Source organism: Lissotriton vulgaris, chromosome 9, assembly GCF_964263255.1.
Source record: "Lissotriton vulgaris chromosome 9, aLisVul1.2, whole genome shotgun sequence".
NCBI lineage: Eukaryota > Metazoa > Chordata > Amphibia > Caudata > Salamandridae > Lissotriton > Lissotriton vulgaris.
In genome coordinates, this window is record NC_141697.1 from 694,995,536 (window position 1) to 695,008,750 (window position 13,215).

At 41.9% G+C, this 13,215-nt stretch overlaps 1 protein-coding gene across 1 annotated transcript in view; it reads right to left on the reverse strand.

The window, feature by feature from the left end:
- Positions 1 to 881: 881 nt before the first annotated feature.
- LOC147692123 (peptidoglycan recognition protein 1-like) overlaps positions 882 to 13,215 on the reverse strand; it is a 196,176-nt gene continuing 183,842 nt past the window's right edge. The window contains exon 4 of the mRNA XM_086938421.1: positions 882 to 2,611. Within this exon, the coding sequence (XP_086794547.1) occupies positions 2,433 to 2,611 (179 nt within the window). The 3' untranslated portion in view covers positions 882 to 2,432. The remainder of the gene's footprint in view (positions 2,612 to 13,215) is intronic.

The following is a 13,215-nucleotide window of genomic DNA, read 5'->3' on the forward strand; positions in this document are numbered from 1 at the left end:
GGTGGAGAAAATACGCACAGTCACTAAAAAAAAGAAATTTCACAGGAACTTCAATTAATAGTGCTGTGTAGAAATTTGAAATGAAAAACGTCAAGAAATTTGTGCTGCATGCACATGCTAAACAAAGAAATGTAGTCTTAAAATAAGATAAAAAGAAAATACTGTGGTATCCTGATGAGATCGCTGGTATTTACTCACAATTGCCAAGCACTTCATAAGAAAAAAATGCATCCTTTGCGAAAGAAAACACTTGATCCGGCACGAAAAAGGCTGTAATCACTGTTGTCATGGAAACAAAAATGGCTGCCGTGCGTGACCTGCCAGCGTGATGATGTGTGCTGACCAAAGGACGTAGAGTCAGGAAAACAGTGTCATAAGCGTCAAGACGTCACAACATCCAGCTTCTAGCACTCGACAGAGAATGCTCAGGATGCGGGGTTTGAAAGAGTGGAGCGCGGAAAGTGCAACTGCGGTACATGCGGTGCTCGAATAACTTTAAACTTCTCGACATGCAAATGCAGCTTGAGCAAACGATGACAGTCTCACTTTTCTGAGTATAAAAAAAAAAAACGATTTCAGTGGCTCACCTTGACAAGACGTTATACAGTGGCACAGACTCCGACCATTTGAAAGAAAATGCTTGTGATTGACCTCACTGACACACTGGCAGCTTCAGGTTCTCACGGGGCATCCTGCTGTACCGCGAAACGTCTTCTTCAAAGCTTCCACCTCATTTCCATATTTCCGATGCCGATCCACAGAAATATCCGCGCTCAAGTGATCAAAATTCTTGTAGCAAGGCTCTTGAGATCCCAGCCTGTCGCCAAAAATTGTGGTAATTCCGTTGCCAATTAAATAAGTGTAGAAAACACAATTGATAATAAATTCAATTAATACATTTAATAAAAGTAGAAGAGTACATAAAATGCATACACCTCAGTGGCTAACTGCTGGAAGAATGAATCATAACATTCTTCAAACCAGTAGAGAACATAACACTCATTACATGTACAACATTCTATTACATAGTATTAGTTCTACACAGAATTCCTTAAAGGAATATACAATTACTACAGTTGCCTCAAGGAATATGCTCTAGATTTTTCTAATTCCATTTCATCCCAGACATTTCTCTGAACTTTTCAAAAGCTGTCCTACACCCCTCTATTTCAGTCTGCTTATCCTGTAAATATAACAGCACATTGTTGGCTAAAGGGAAGCCTAGCAATTTACTAAATTTTCATGCAACGCAGGACAGCAAGCAAAGTTGCTGCGCTGCGTTACGTGAAAGGGAGCAAGCAGAAATTAACCATATTTACAAAGATATGGAGTATTTCTGCTCTTATCTTGTGCTGGTGCACTGTTTGCATCTTTGAGAAAATGCAGGCATCCTTTGACCAAAGTGAAAGGGGGTCTGCATTAAAGACAGGATTGTTTTTGTGCAGGAAGGGGCATTTCCCTCTTTCCTTGTGTGTTGCAAAATATAGCATGTGGAAAGAGTAACTAACAAAGGAGAAATAAAGGTAAAGGCGTAGCATTTTGACGCATTACCAGGTTCATAAGTCTTTATAAATTTTGGAATGTGCCAAAATCCATGAGTGGATGAATGTGAACACCTGTGCTCCATCCATGGGACGCCTCCCAAGTTGAAATGTAAAATAATGTAGTGTAAGCAGCTGCCTTGCGCTACATTTCTTTAGAAAGCCATGCAAATCAGGCCTTCCCTGGCTTTGTAAATAATACTGAAGCTTTTGCCTATTCCTTGCATAGCCTTGGGTGATGCAGGGACAAGTCAAAGGTTTCATAAATAAGGGCCCACGTGTGTTATACCTGAAGTAGCTATGCCCTTATAATGTGTTCCCTTATGTAGTGTACAAGTAAGAGTTCAACTCGCATACCGATAGTATCATTGACAGATGGCACCCCTGCCTTGTGGCTCTGCTGTTCCCTCATATTATCAACCCAGTTTGCATATGCGCTAAGGGGTTTCTATTTGATAATCCAGCCCATCTCTTGAACCCATTTTAGTCATTTCCATATATGTTAACATCTCCTGTCCAGGGCCTCAAAAGTTTTTTGACATCATTTGTTAGGATCATGGCATTTGGATGGGTGTCCGCGAAGTAGTTCAATATTACTACCAGCCATCGTACATTGGCTGCTGTTGCTGATGTCACATACATATTGGATATAACAATAGTAGGCAAGGACACATGAGCAGAAAGGGAAAAGGGGAGATTTTGGGTGCAGAACTGGGGGTAGTCGATTTTTCTCATTCAAAGTGCTTTAGTTTTTCTAGTTCTCAGACAAAAAAAGTTATTGAAAAGCAAAACCTTTCAGAGTTACAATTTCCTTAAATTACCAAGATGGAAAATAAATACTTTTTGTCAATCTAAAATGAAATATTGAAATATGCCAGCCGTTTCGCATTCTCAGGCTTGGAAGTGCGGCCATGTCTGGATCAGCTTGTACAAAGTATCTCCTGGACAGATTGTGTTCCCAAGGTCTCTGTGTCCCTTCAGAATGTAGTCACGGCTGAGATGCCCTCTGGAGATGCCGGTACAGATCAGAGTCTCCACCTTCTTCAAGGCATTGGCGCACGGAGCCTGGTCTGAAAAAATGAACACACAGAATTTTATCTGTCATCTTGCATGTGTAACCAGCTCAACAAAACAACTTCATTCTAGAATTGAAAAAGGCATCAAAGCTCAAGAAGACTCTTTTCTACTTAAGCCTCCCTCTGGCCATCAGCACACAGGCTCTAAAATTTCACATCATAAGAGCACTTTTTACCCACTATTGGCTAGCTTGCACAAGTGCTGCCTAGGCTGCCTCCCACAAACAGCTCTTCAGTGTTTGTCAGTTATATACATATGAACTTATTATTAGGGCTGGGTGTAGTTCGCGAAGTAGCGCTACGCAAAGCTACGTAAAGTGCACTTTGCACCAAGCGAGCTACGGGTAGCACTAGGCGAGTAACGCGTAGCACTTCGCGAACTGCGTACTACCCTGTTCGCACTGTGCAAGATGCCATTTTCCATGACTGCACAGTGCGGACAAGAATCCGGCACCATGCAATCATTGAAAACGGCATCTTGCACAGTGCAAGCTGTCGTTTTCTGCCACTCGAGTAGATTTTATCTTGAGAAACAGCTTTCTCAGCGCGGACTGGTAGGTTCTCATTGCGAGTGGTCGCAAGCATACGCGACCACTCGCAATGAGAAACCTGACCTCCCCGCGTTGAGAATCTCGGCGGGAGGTTTATTTTCCATGCTCGTGATCGGCAACTTGATGTTGCTGATCGCGAACGAGGAAAAAGTTTCGCCGGGATGTCATTTTGCTTGCTCGCTGTCGCCAATTTGACGTTGAGGACTGCGAGTAAGCAAAAAATGACCGCTGCACTACGCTACGCGTGTTTGCACTGTGCTACGTGCAGTTTGCGTAGCGCAAAATAGCGCAAACTTTGCAAAATACGCGAGCGTAGGATAGTGCTATGCCCAGGGTTACTTATTATGAAATCTGACCACATTGACATGATAGTTACACAGCTGCACAGCCTTTTGATAACAGCTTTGCAAGCGTTTCAATGTTCACACTTTTCCTACCTTTTCTGCAGCATGAATTCCTGTTTCATTTTCCTTAAAAAATCATGCCACATTGAGGAAACGTGAGCAAACATTTGTCTGAAAATAAAACTGCTAGCACCCTACCCATGCATGATCAATTCCCAATCTGTTTGTTTCGCAAAATACTGCAGTAATAGTACATAATACTATAATCTACTACCCTATGCATACACCTCAAGCCATGCAATGCAAACACCAATCCTTCATATGCGATGTACATACTGGTAAAGAGCTATGGCTACAAACACAAAACAACCTTGTTGTTGGAATATTTTTATTTGATTATTAATCAATAATCAGAAAAGTACAGGATACAGAATAAAATCTCCAACCATAAAACACATGTATCAAAGTAAAAAGCGAATAAAAATAATAAATAAATAGATACAAATGTCTTAAAACAAAACAGAGTCAAGAAGAGGCATATAGTATGTAAATTCATGCCACTTTTATTAACAGTATTGAACTTAATAAAACATAATTCATATATTCAAGTGTAAAGAGTTTTACAAGTAAGACGTAACAGGAGGATAAGCAAGCAACTGGCTATAGTGAAAGGCTGGTCTAAACTGATAAAAAAAAACTCGATCTCAAAATAGGCAACAAGTACCTTCTTCAAGAAAATTCACACAGTTTACAAAATAAAATTTACTGTTCCAGAGTCTGTAGCAATCTACCATCACAGAGGCAATTTAGTATAGAATTGGGATCATATTATCCAGATGGAAAACATAGCCTATACTGTATCCCAACCAGTCGAAATTTGGTAAGCAAGGATTTCTCCCGTGGATGTCTGACTATGGAGAGATAAGGCTCAAGGCCAATATTGATTTGAAAAAGTTTACAAGCTCTCATAATTGGCTTTTCTAGAACCACATCTTTCCTCCTGTACACAGTCTGCCTTAAAAACAGCTCTTTAAAGCTTCTGTCCACAACTTTTATTGATCAACTAAGGAGCATAATACAGTCTGGGCATTCCAACGATGCAAGTACATTTTTAATATAGGTCAGCCACATGATTTTATAACTATAGTCACAATCCAGACAATCTTGGATCACTTTCCTTTTAAAGGCTGTGTATTCCCCACTCCAAACTGTTACCCACAAACACAATGGGGCTATTTTTACATAATGTTCATCATACACCTGGTGCAGCTCTTCGTGTACAAAAGAACTTGGGTTAGCAGGACCCAATCCAAGCAATTTCACTACAAAATAGAATCTCCTCCTGTTGTATTCTCATGCAGTAACAATACCCCCAAATGGCAGCACCATATGTGACAACCAGTAGGAATTTAATTCTGTAAATTTGGAGGAATTGATTTGCTACCTGTCATTGACGAGAACCTAAAAAGGGCACCACATGCTTGGTTAAAATGCTGACTTCTGTGGGCCAGACAAGTGGTCCACTTATTTTGTTGGTCAAAGGTGATGCCAAAGTCGGCTAATGCACTCACCCTTGAAATGACCTTCCCTTTGATGGTTACTGGACTCATTTTGGAGGAGTGCCTCCCTCAAACCATGTAATGTATTTTTGCAATATTAGTATCAAGATCAATCTCATCCATTTAACAAACAGGTCAACTAAACCCCTAAGACTGTTCGAGGTACGAGAGAGCAATACTGCATCATCTGCATATAGCAGAGATGGGACAAAAGAGGTTTTAACCTTAGGCATGTCTTTCCAATTTATTGCCAAGAAATTGTTCAAGCCATATATATCTAATAAAAATAAAAGAGGCACCAGGGCACATCCCTGCCTGACTCCTCGAGGGAGGCTAGAACATTCTTTACATTCTCCATCCTGTCCATACCTAACAGAAGCCGCAATATGTCTGTAAAGGACACATAGGAAGCCATTCAAACCTTGGGGCATTCCTAGGTCAAACAGTAGGATCCACATCTTTGATTGATTAACCCGGTCAAAGGCACTACTCAGGTCTATCACCTCTAGGTAGATGGATCCTTTTTTGACTGCTACTTATTTCCCTATCAACAGGTTGAGGTGTAAACACTGCTCCAGTGTACTCCTACCCTCTATGAATCCATACTGGATGGTAATAAGGATATTATTAAATTAGGCCCAATCATCTATTCTGTTCAAAATGATTTGAGACGCCACTTTGATTATCGAATTTAATAAGAAACAGGTCTATAACAGCTTGGGTCCTGCCTATTTAGGGGTGTATTTACAAGAACTGATGCATCAGTGTCGATGCGTCAGATGTCTAGCGCCTGTCGCAAATGCCATAACAATGCCATGGATGCACTGTGTTTACAATACAGGGCTCCATGGCGTAAGGATTCATGGTTGCGTCAGATATTCTGACGCATATATAATCACTAAAATGACGCCTTCCTGGAGTTGGTCGTAAGACTGACATAACTCCAGCAATGCGTCAGAACACAGAGCCAAGAACCATGTTAAAAGCCCTGCATCGATCCTTAGGCCTGGTTTGAGAGACGTCGGGATATTGACGTAGTCCAGTCTTAGAGAGAAGCAGTAAAAAGTTGTACATTTCGCCGCGTCAGTTCTACATGGGTTTCAATGTGGGAAACCCTACCCTGCATACATTATGCCTGGCACAAGAATAATGGGACACAGGCCTCTACAAACTGACACATTGGACCAGTGCATCAAAGAAAATGATGCTGTGTTGGCGCTAGTTCCTTGTAAATATGCCCATTAGTTTCTTAAAGAAAGGTACGATAGTAGCAACTTTCCAGGACCTGGGAATGCCCTCTATACCAGCATAACAAACATTCATTATCAGAGGGGCACAAAAAGAGATATTCACCTTATAAAGGTCCATACAGACCCCATCAGGGATGTGAGCCTAATTCGAAGGACTTGGTTGAATGGCAGAACTTACTTCCTCCACCTCAAATGCGATATCTAGTGGGAACATAGGTGCTTCCTCAGCACAGTCCAATGGCTTCCCTGCTCTCATTGAATACATCAATGTTAAGTGTTTCACCCATTGTTCTGGAGTTATATTTGTCAGTTTCAGTTTTTAACGTCTTTATTTCGAATTTTCTTCATAAAAGACATACATACAAACATACATAGTAATACAAACCATATGACAAAAATCATGAACGTTTTTAAACAGACAAGGGAAAATTTGTTTTACAAAACTCAATTAAATATGCATAGAAAGACGTCTATAAAAGTTTTTAAAACATTTGAGTATAAAAAAGACAATTCATCAATACTGCCCGAAATATAGTAAGCAACAAACTGTTTAAATTTTTCAGGTCAAAGTGCTACGAATATACCTAGTTCTGATTAACCAGGCCCACCCAAGGAATATAGCCAGTCCTATGGTTAACCATTCAGATGTGTTAAATCTCAGGATGGACAATGCATCTCTGCTCACCCGGGTGTTTAATCTATTACATATTGGCTTCAGCCACTTATGGCGTGGCTCGTGATAAGCAGTACATACAAATAGAAAATGACCTATTGTTTCTTTACTTTCGGTACAACAGGGACAAGAAGTGGACTCCGACTTCTGCCAACCACTAGTAAAAGCCCTTAATGCCAGTGTACCTATGCGAAACTGATGGTATAGTTTCCTGTCTAAACTTTTAAGGATTACATCCCAATATGTCTCTGTGTGTGGGACTACTTTATGGAGCAAAAACAGGCCTGTCAGGTTAGGTTTCTCCGAAAGAGCAACGTGTTCTTCTTTTACCATGGACCAAAAGAGAAGTTTAAAATCTTTCTTTGAGGGAAAGATATGAGAGCCCGGCTCGGACCAGAGCAAAGGAAGGCCCATTCCACTAAGAGTATTCTTGATTAGCTTAAACCACGGTATTTCAACTGCCCCCTGTTGCGCTCTTACATCCTGTATTTCCTGGGCAAACATGGCAAGTTCCGGGGTAGACCATATGCGTCTCCATAACGCCACCATCCTATAATGGGCTTGATGTTTAATAGAATAAAAGCCCATGTCCATCATGAGTGGTAGTACAGGCGTTGAGGGAGGAAGACTAACTAAATTCCGAAAGAATTTATTCTGGATCCTGTCCAGGACAGCCAGATCTACACACATATGTCGGCCCCGTACAGTATGGCTGAGCTAATTTTGGCGCTATAAATTTTAAGCGCAGGTAAAACTCTTTTGGTCAAAGAACACCGTTGCTCCTTCACTAAACAATCGGACAAACGAGCAAATTTCAAGCTGAGCGCCGCTATTTGCTCCTTCCAGTGTAACCTATAGTCCATTGTTACACCAAGGTATGTCATGACTTCAACCTGTTCTAGACTAGACCCATTCATCGTTACATGGCCCCTCAGTGGTTTATTTTTTGTCAGAACCATGAACTTGGTTTTAGGAATATTAATTTCAAGGTCATTTTCATTACAGAAGTCCACAAATTTGTTGATGGCCACCTGAAGGCCCTTCTGAGTTTTAGCCAGTATTAGGGTGTCGTCAGCGAAGATTAAAAGGGGAAATTTGGTCCCACCCAGTGATGGTGCATCAGTGGGGGTAACTGAGAGGAACTTAACCACCTGGTTGATAAAAAGTATGAATAGGGTGGGGGCCAGGACACAGCCCTGTCTCACTCTCCGGGTCACGGGGAAGGTATCTGTAACCTGACCCTGGCGACCCCATCTAACTCTAGCGAAGTTTCCCTCATGCATCCTGATGGTCAGTTCTAGGAGTGCGGTTGGAACACCCATCCTTCTCAGAGCTGCCCACATCTTTCCTCTGGGGACCAAATCAAACGCAGATTTGAGATCCACAATTGCTGCGAATATAGTGCCTCCTCTCAAAGACACAGTTTTCCAGTAGATCATGACAAATCTAAGTATCTGGTCAACTGTGCTAATATTTGCCCTGAAACCAGCCTGCAATGGAGACAGGATGTCGACTTCTGTCATCCATGACTGAATTTTTCCTAACAGCATTCTGGCAATTACCTTTTGAAGGGCATCGATGAGGCTGATGGGTCGATAGTTTCCCGCATCAGTTCTATCCCCTTTTTTAAACACGGGTAGAATCTCAGCCCCTTTCCACGAGTTTGGTATCCTAGCCCCTCTGGCTATAGCATTCGCTAAGATGGTTATATAAGGGACCCAGTGTGCTTGGGCAAACTTAAAAACGTCCGCAGGGACACAGTCCATACCAGGGGCTTTACCATTCTGCACTTGTTTTAAGGCTATAGTGGCTTCCTTTTCGGTAAAAACAATCTGGTCAAGTGGGGGCACCACAGTCAGTACACTGGTATCTTCCCTAGTAATAAGGGAGATCCGTTCCGTGTTACTAAACTGTGCCGCGTAATGCTTGACCCATTGCTCTACAGGGACATGGTTGACAGGAACTTGCCGGTCCTCCGTCCCTCCCCATTTAACAACCTCCCAGAATTTTTGTTGGTTAGTAGAAGTACTTGCAAGGTATAATTCTAACCAGCGCTGTTCATCCCAGTTAGCTTTTGCCTCTTTAAGCACCTTCTTGTAGTTAACCCTTTCTAGTTTTATATCAGTGGCTGACTTGGATTTAATAGCAGCTATTAGGGAGCTATGAGCAAGGCAGCATGTTTTGTTATACCATTTAGCCCCGGTTTGAGCTGGGCCAATTTTTCTTCCTTTTATAGGTTCAATAAAGAAAGTTTTTATTTTGTTAAAAAGAGACTCATGGATCATCCCTATTTGATCCAATGATGTGCCTTCGTTTAATATGGGCACCATCAAATTTGTAGCTGCTAAAACCTCAACTGTAACCTTATCAATAGTGGTGGGATTATCTAAGAACCTAGCCCAACGTACCCTTCTACAGTTGTTCGTAAGAACAGCCTCGGCAGTGACAAGATTGGTAACAGTGTCCATAAGAAAGCCCCCATTCATTAATAGTTTTATAACCAGAGGATTGTGATCACTTTCTGGTCTTGTGACTACTTCCATATCCTCCAGTAGATTCCAAAACTCTAACCTTATTAGGAAATAATCAATACGGCTAGAATGGAGGGAATTGTCAAATGTAACCTTTCCCATCAAATCTGATTTTGTCCTTCCATTCGCTGCTCGTAGATCCCATTCAAGACAAAGACCTAACCATTGCATCGCAGCCTCTTTTACTTTTTTAACAGGTGGGATAGATAAAAGGGGAATATTCCAAATTTGATCGACTTCCCCATATCCCCCATTATCCAGATTGGGAAACGGTTCAAATGAACAATTAAAATCCCCTGCCACCATAACACATTTATCTCTGCCAATGTTATTCAGTAGGGAATCTAAATCATCTACAGCTCTCACTGGCTTCCCACCAGGTCGCCCCCTTGCATAAATATTAATCAGGAAAATGTCATGGTTATTTTTACAGGTTAGCTTCAAGGCTAATATGTCATTGCTTGGAATGTGAAGCTCTGTGATTTTAAACGCCAAGGATTGTCTGATCCAAATAACCAGGCCTCCAGATGGGCGACCTTTAGAGCCTTTACAGGCTGGTTTGTAATAATTGAGATAACCAACCAGGTAAATGGCGTCAGTTGACCAACTTTCCTGTAATATGATTACATCGTGAGAATCCACGTAAGAACCCCAGTCACCCTCTGACATTTTCCCCTTTAGCCCCGCTATATTCCATGACAAGACAGTGAGGGTGTGTGTAGATTTCTGTGGCAGATTAACAGCTGGGTCCACAATCTCCCCAGAGATCAAAGGTCTAGGGATGTAATTTGTGGGTTTATCCCTTCCTTCCCCCCCCTGGGTGATTTCGCTGGGCCCTGGAACAACCTCTTCCTTAGTAGATATAGGGTTATTGGAGGAGCAATTCACTACAGGTCCAGTCGTCCCAGACACCAGAAGTACATTGTCAAGTCAGTCCACACCTTCCAGTCCGGAAAGGGGGGCAAACCGGTTCGAGAGGTGGGGTTGAAACATTGGGTAGATTGGTGTATCAAAATGAAATCTTCCTCTTGGTCTATCCCTTCTGGAATAATGGAACGGTGTTTGGGCTCTGTTTGTGTGTAAAGCGGGATAAAAATAATGCAACGATAGAGTCTGCACATCCCCAACTCTTCCATATCTTGGTTCCCTACTAATGAATTCAGCAACCCATGGCTCTCTAAAACTGATTACCACACAATCCCCCTCAAGATCTTTTTTGCTGTAGCCTACCCAATCCACCCTCCTAACATTAAGGATTTCGGGATTCGAGTTTGGAGGGAGTGGGCGATTTTTATTCAGCCAGAACGTTACCTTGTTGTAAAGATCCTTATGTGTTTCTCTCTTACCATCGCCAAGGGGAGCCACGCCAGTTAAGATGATAGTGTAAGGCAGTGACTCAGGGGGGTGATTCACACATTGTTTCCTTGGGATAGTGTGTGAATCTATATTTGTACCTATGTCATCAAGCGTGCCTGAAGACATTTATCTCCCTTTGACTGTCTCTAAAAATCCTTTAGCATCACCTGAGTTACAGGTGCGCATCAATCAGTCCCATGCCTCCTCTTTCATAGCTTGTTTTCTCTCCCTAATGGTTAGTCTGCAGGATGCTCTAGCAAGGGAGATATCCTCTTGAATCCTTGGTCGTGTATTTAGCACCTCTCTTAATCACAGCGTTACAGCTGTACATCTGTCATCAAACCACACAGTTTTTACTGGCATTCTAGTGCTAGAAAGACAATGCATAATCTGTTCAGCAGAGTGATTTAGTGATTGAACCACCTCCAAAACCCCAACTGGAGGGAAATCTACTAAAAACAATGATTCCATGAGCAGACTCAGATTAGCACCACTATGAGAGTTAAACAGGTCAGGAATCGAGATACTGCACCATTTATTTCTAAGCCCTTTATCTTTCGTGGTCAAGCAAGTTAAACCAGGATTAGTTTTGCACCTTTCATCTGTAGGTATTAGCATATCAACTACAATGGGGTTGTGGCTACTACAGCAGGTGTCCAAGACTCCCCCACTTGTACAGTTTTACTTTTTTCCAAGGACCTTGAGATGAATACATAGTCAATAACTGACACTTTACCCCATCCCATAAAAGTTTGTTTTAGGTCAAATTGCTGCCCCACAATAGTTCCCACATTAAGAAGATTGGTCTGACCGAGGGCATTATTCAGTCTCCTATCCCTTTCATCAGCTGCTGGTGGGCAAACAGAGGTATTGCCTCTCGCAAAGAGGTCAGAATCACTAAAGTTCCGGCCCACCTTGGCATTATAATCCCCTCCCAACACCACATTGAAACATTTCAGTTTAGAAAGGGATCTAGCCTCAAGAACGGACGATACCTCAAATAGAAACTCAATTTGACAACCAAGATCGTACACGGATTACAGAAATTTACTAAGTAAAAATTGTAATTGCTGGACACCACTACCCACAAAACCTGAATTCATCTATGTTTCACAGTTACAGCTATAACTTTAAATAAATTGGATATGCGGAACACTCAAGCCCATCCAAATAGATCGATTCCTGCACTCAGGTTTCCTGTGCCATTATCACATCACACTGTGTTATCTAATCAAGCCATTTGTGGTCCATTATTTTAGTTATAATACCTGCTATGATCCAGCTAACAATTCTTAATACGGGACACTGATTTAATCTCCCATTAGATGTAGTTGGATATGCCAACATGGGTTGTTCTTCAGTGATATGGTATGGCGAGGGTCAAGAAGTCCATCATTGTTATCCTAACTTGTCAATGGAAGGAAGCTATTACGGGTAGGGATAGACGGCTTCTCTAAGGTTCTTAAGACCAAATTGGGTATTTACCTGAAACTGTAATGCAGGTGCCTGTAGAAAAACCCTAACGGCACAATACCTATACCCTCTTCCAATGGGTGCTGCGTGTTGAAACTCTGGAGCAATCGCCTTGCTAGTGCAGATTATCTGCAGTTAATCACCACATAGTCCCCTCTCAGGTAATTACTAGGAAGACCCATCCACCCAACCCTCCTAACAAATAGTATGTTGCTAAACTCCGTGATATTGAAGTTGGTATTATTGTACAGCCAATGGCAGACTTTGTTTTGTAACTGGGAGGTAGTCTCCTTGATGTTAGCAGTTAGTTCGGGGAACCCTAACATTATAGCTACGAATTGACAGGTTGCCAGCGGTAGATTCAGGATGTTACCTTCCTGGACAATGCCTGTATTCTCTCACTTGACTCCCCTATTCCTCCTTTTTTCCACCCTACCCACATTGTTGTTGTTATTTTGTTTCCATCGGGTAAATGGGGTCACACCATTACATTGGTATCTTTTGAGGTAGAGCAAGGAGGTAAATGGGCAGTATCTATATGCAAGTTTTGCTCCACATCTATAATGTTGTTAACCTGGGGCAGCTATTTGAGCTTTGTTAATGGAAGAAAGACCTTTGCCAATCACTCATTTCTTCAATAAAGTTGAAGCAACTGTCTCCAAACTTTGCAATTTATCCACAAAAAGGGCAATTTAAATGTTTTGACAATATCATCGCAGTATATTGGTGCCACATCACTAGTCACTTCGTTGCCCCCAGTTAAATCCTGCCACCTTAAGGTTCGAGTAGGAAGCCTCCCACCAGCAGGTCACTTGTTTTTGCACTTTCTTTTTGATGTGGGGGCATTAGCACTACCATTTA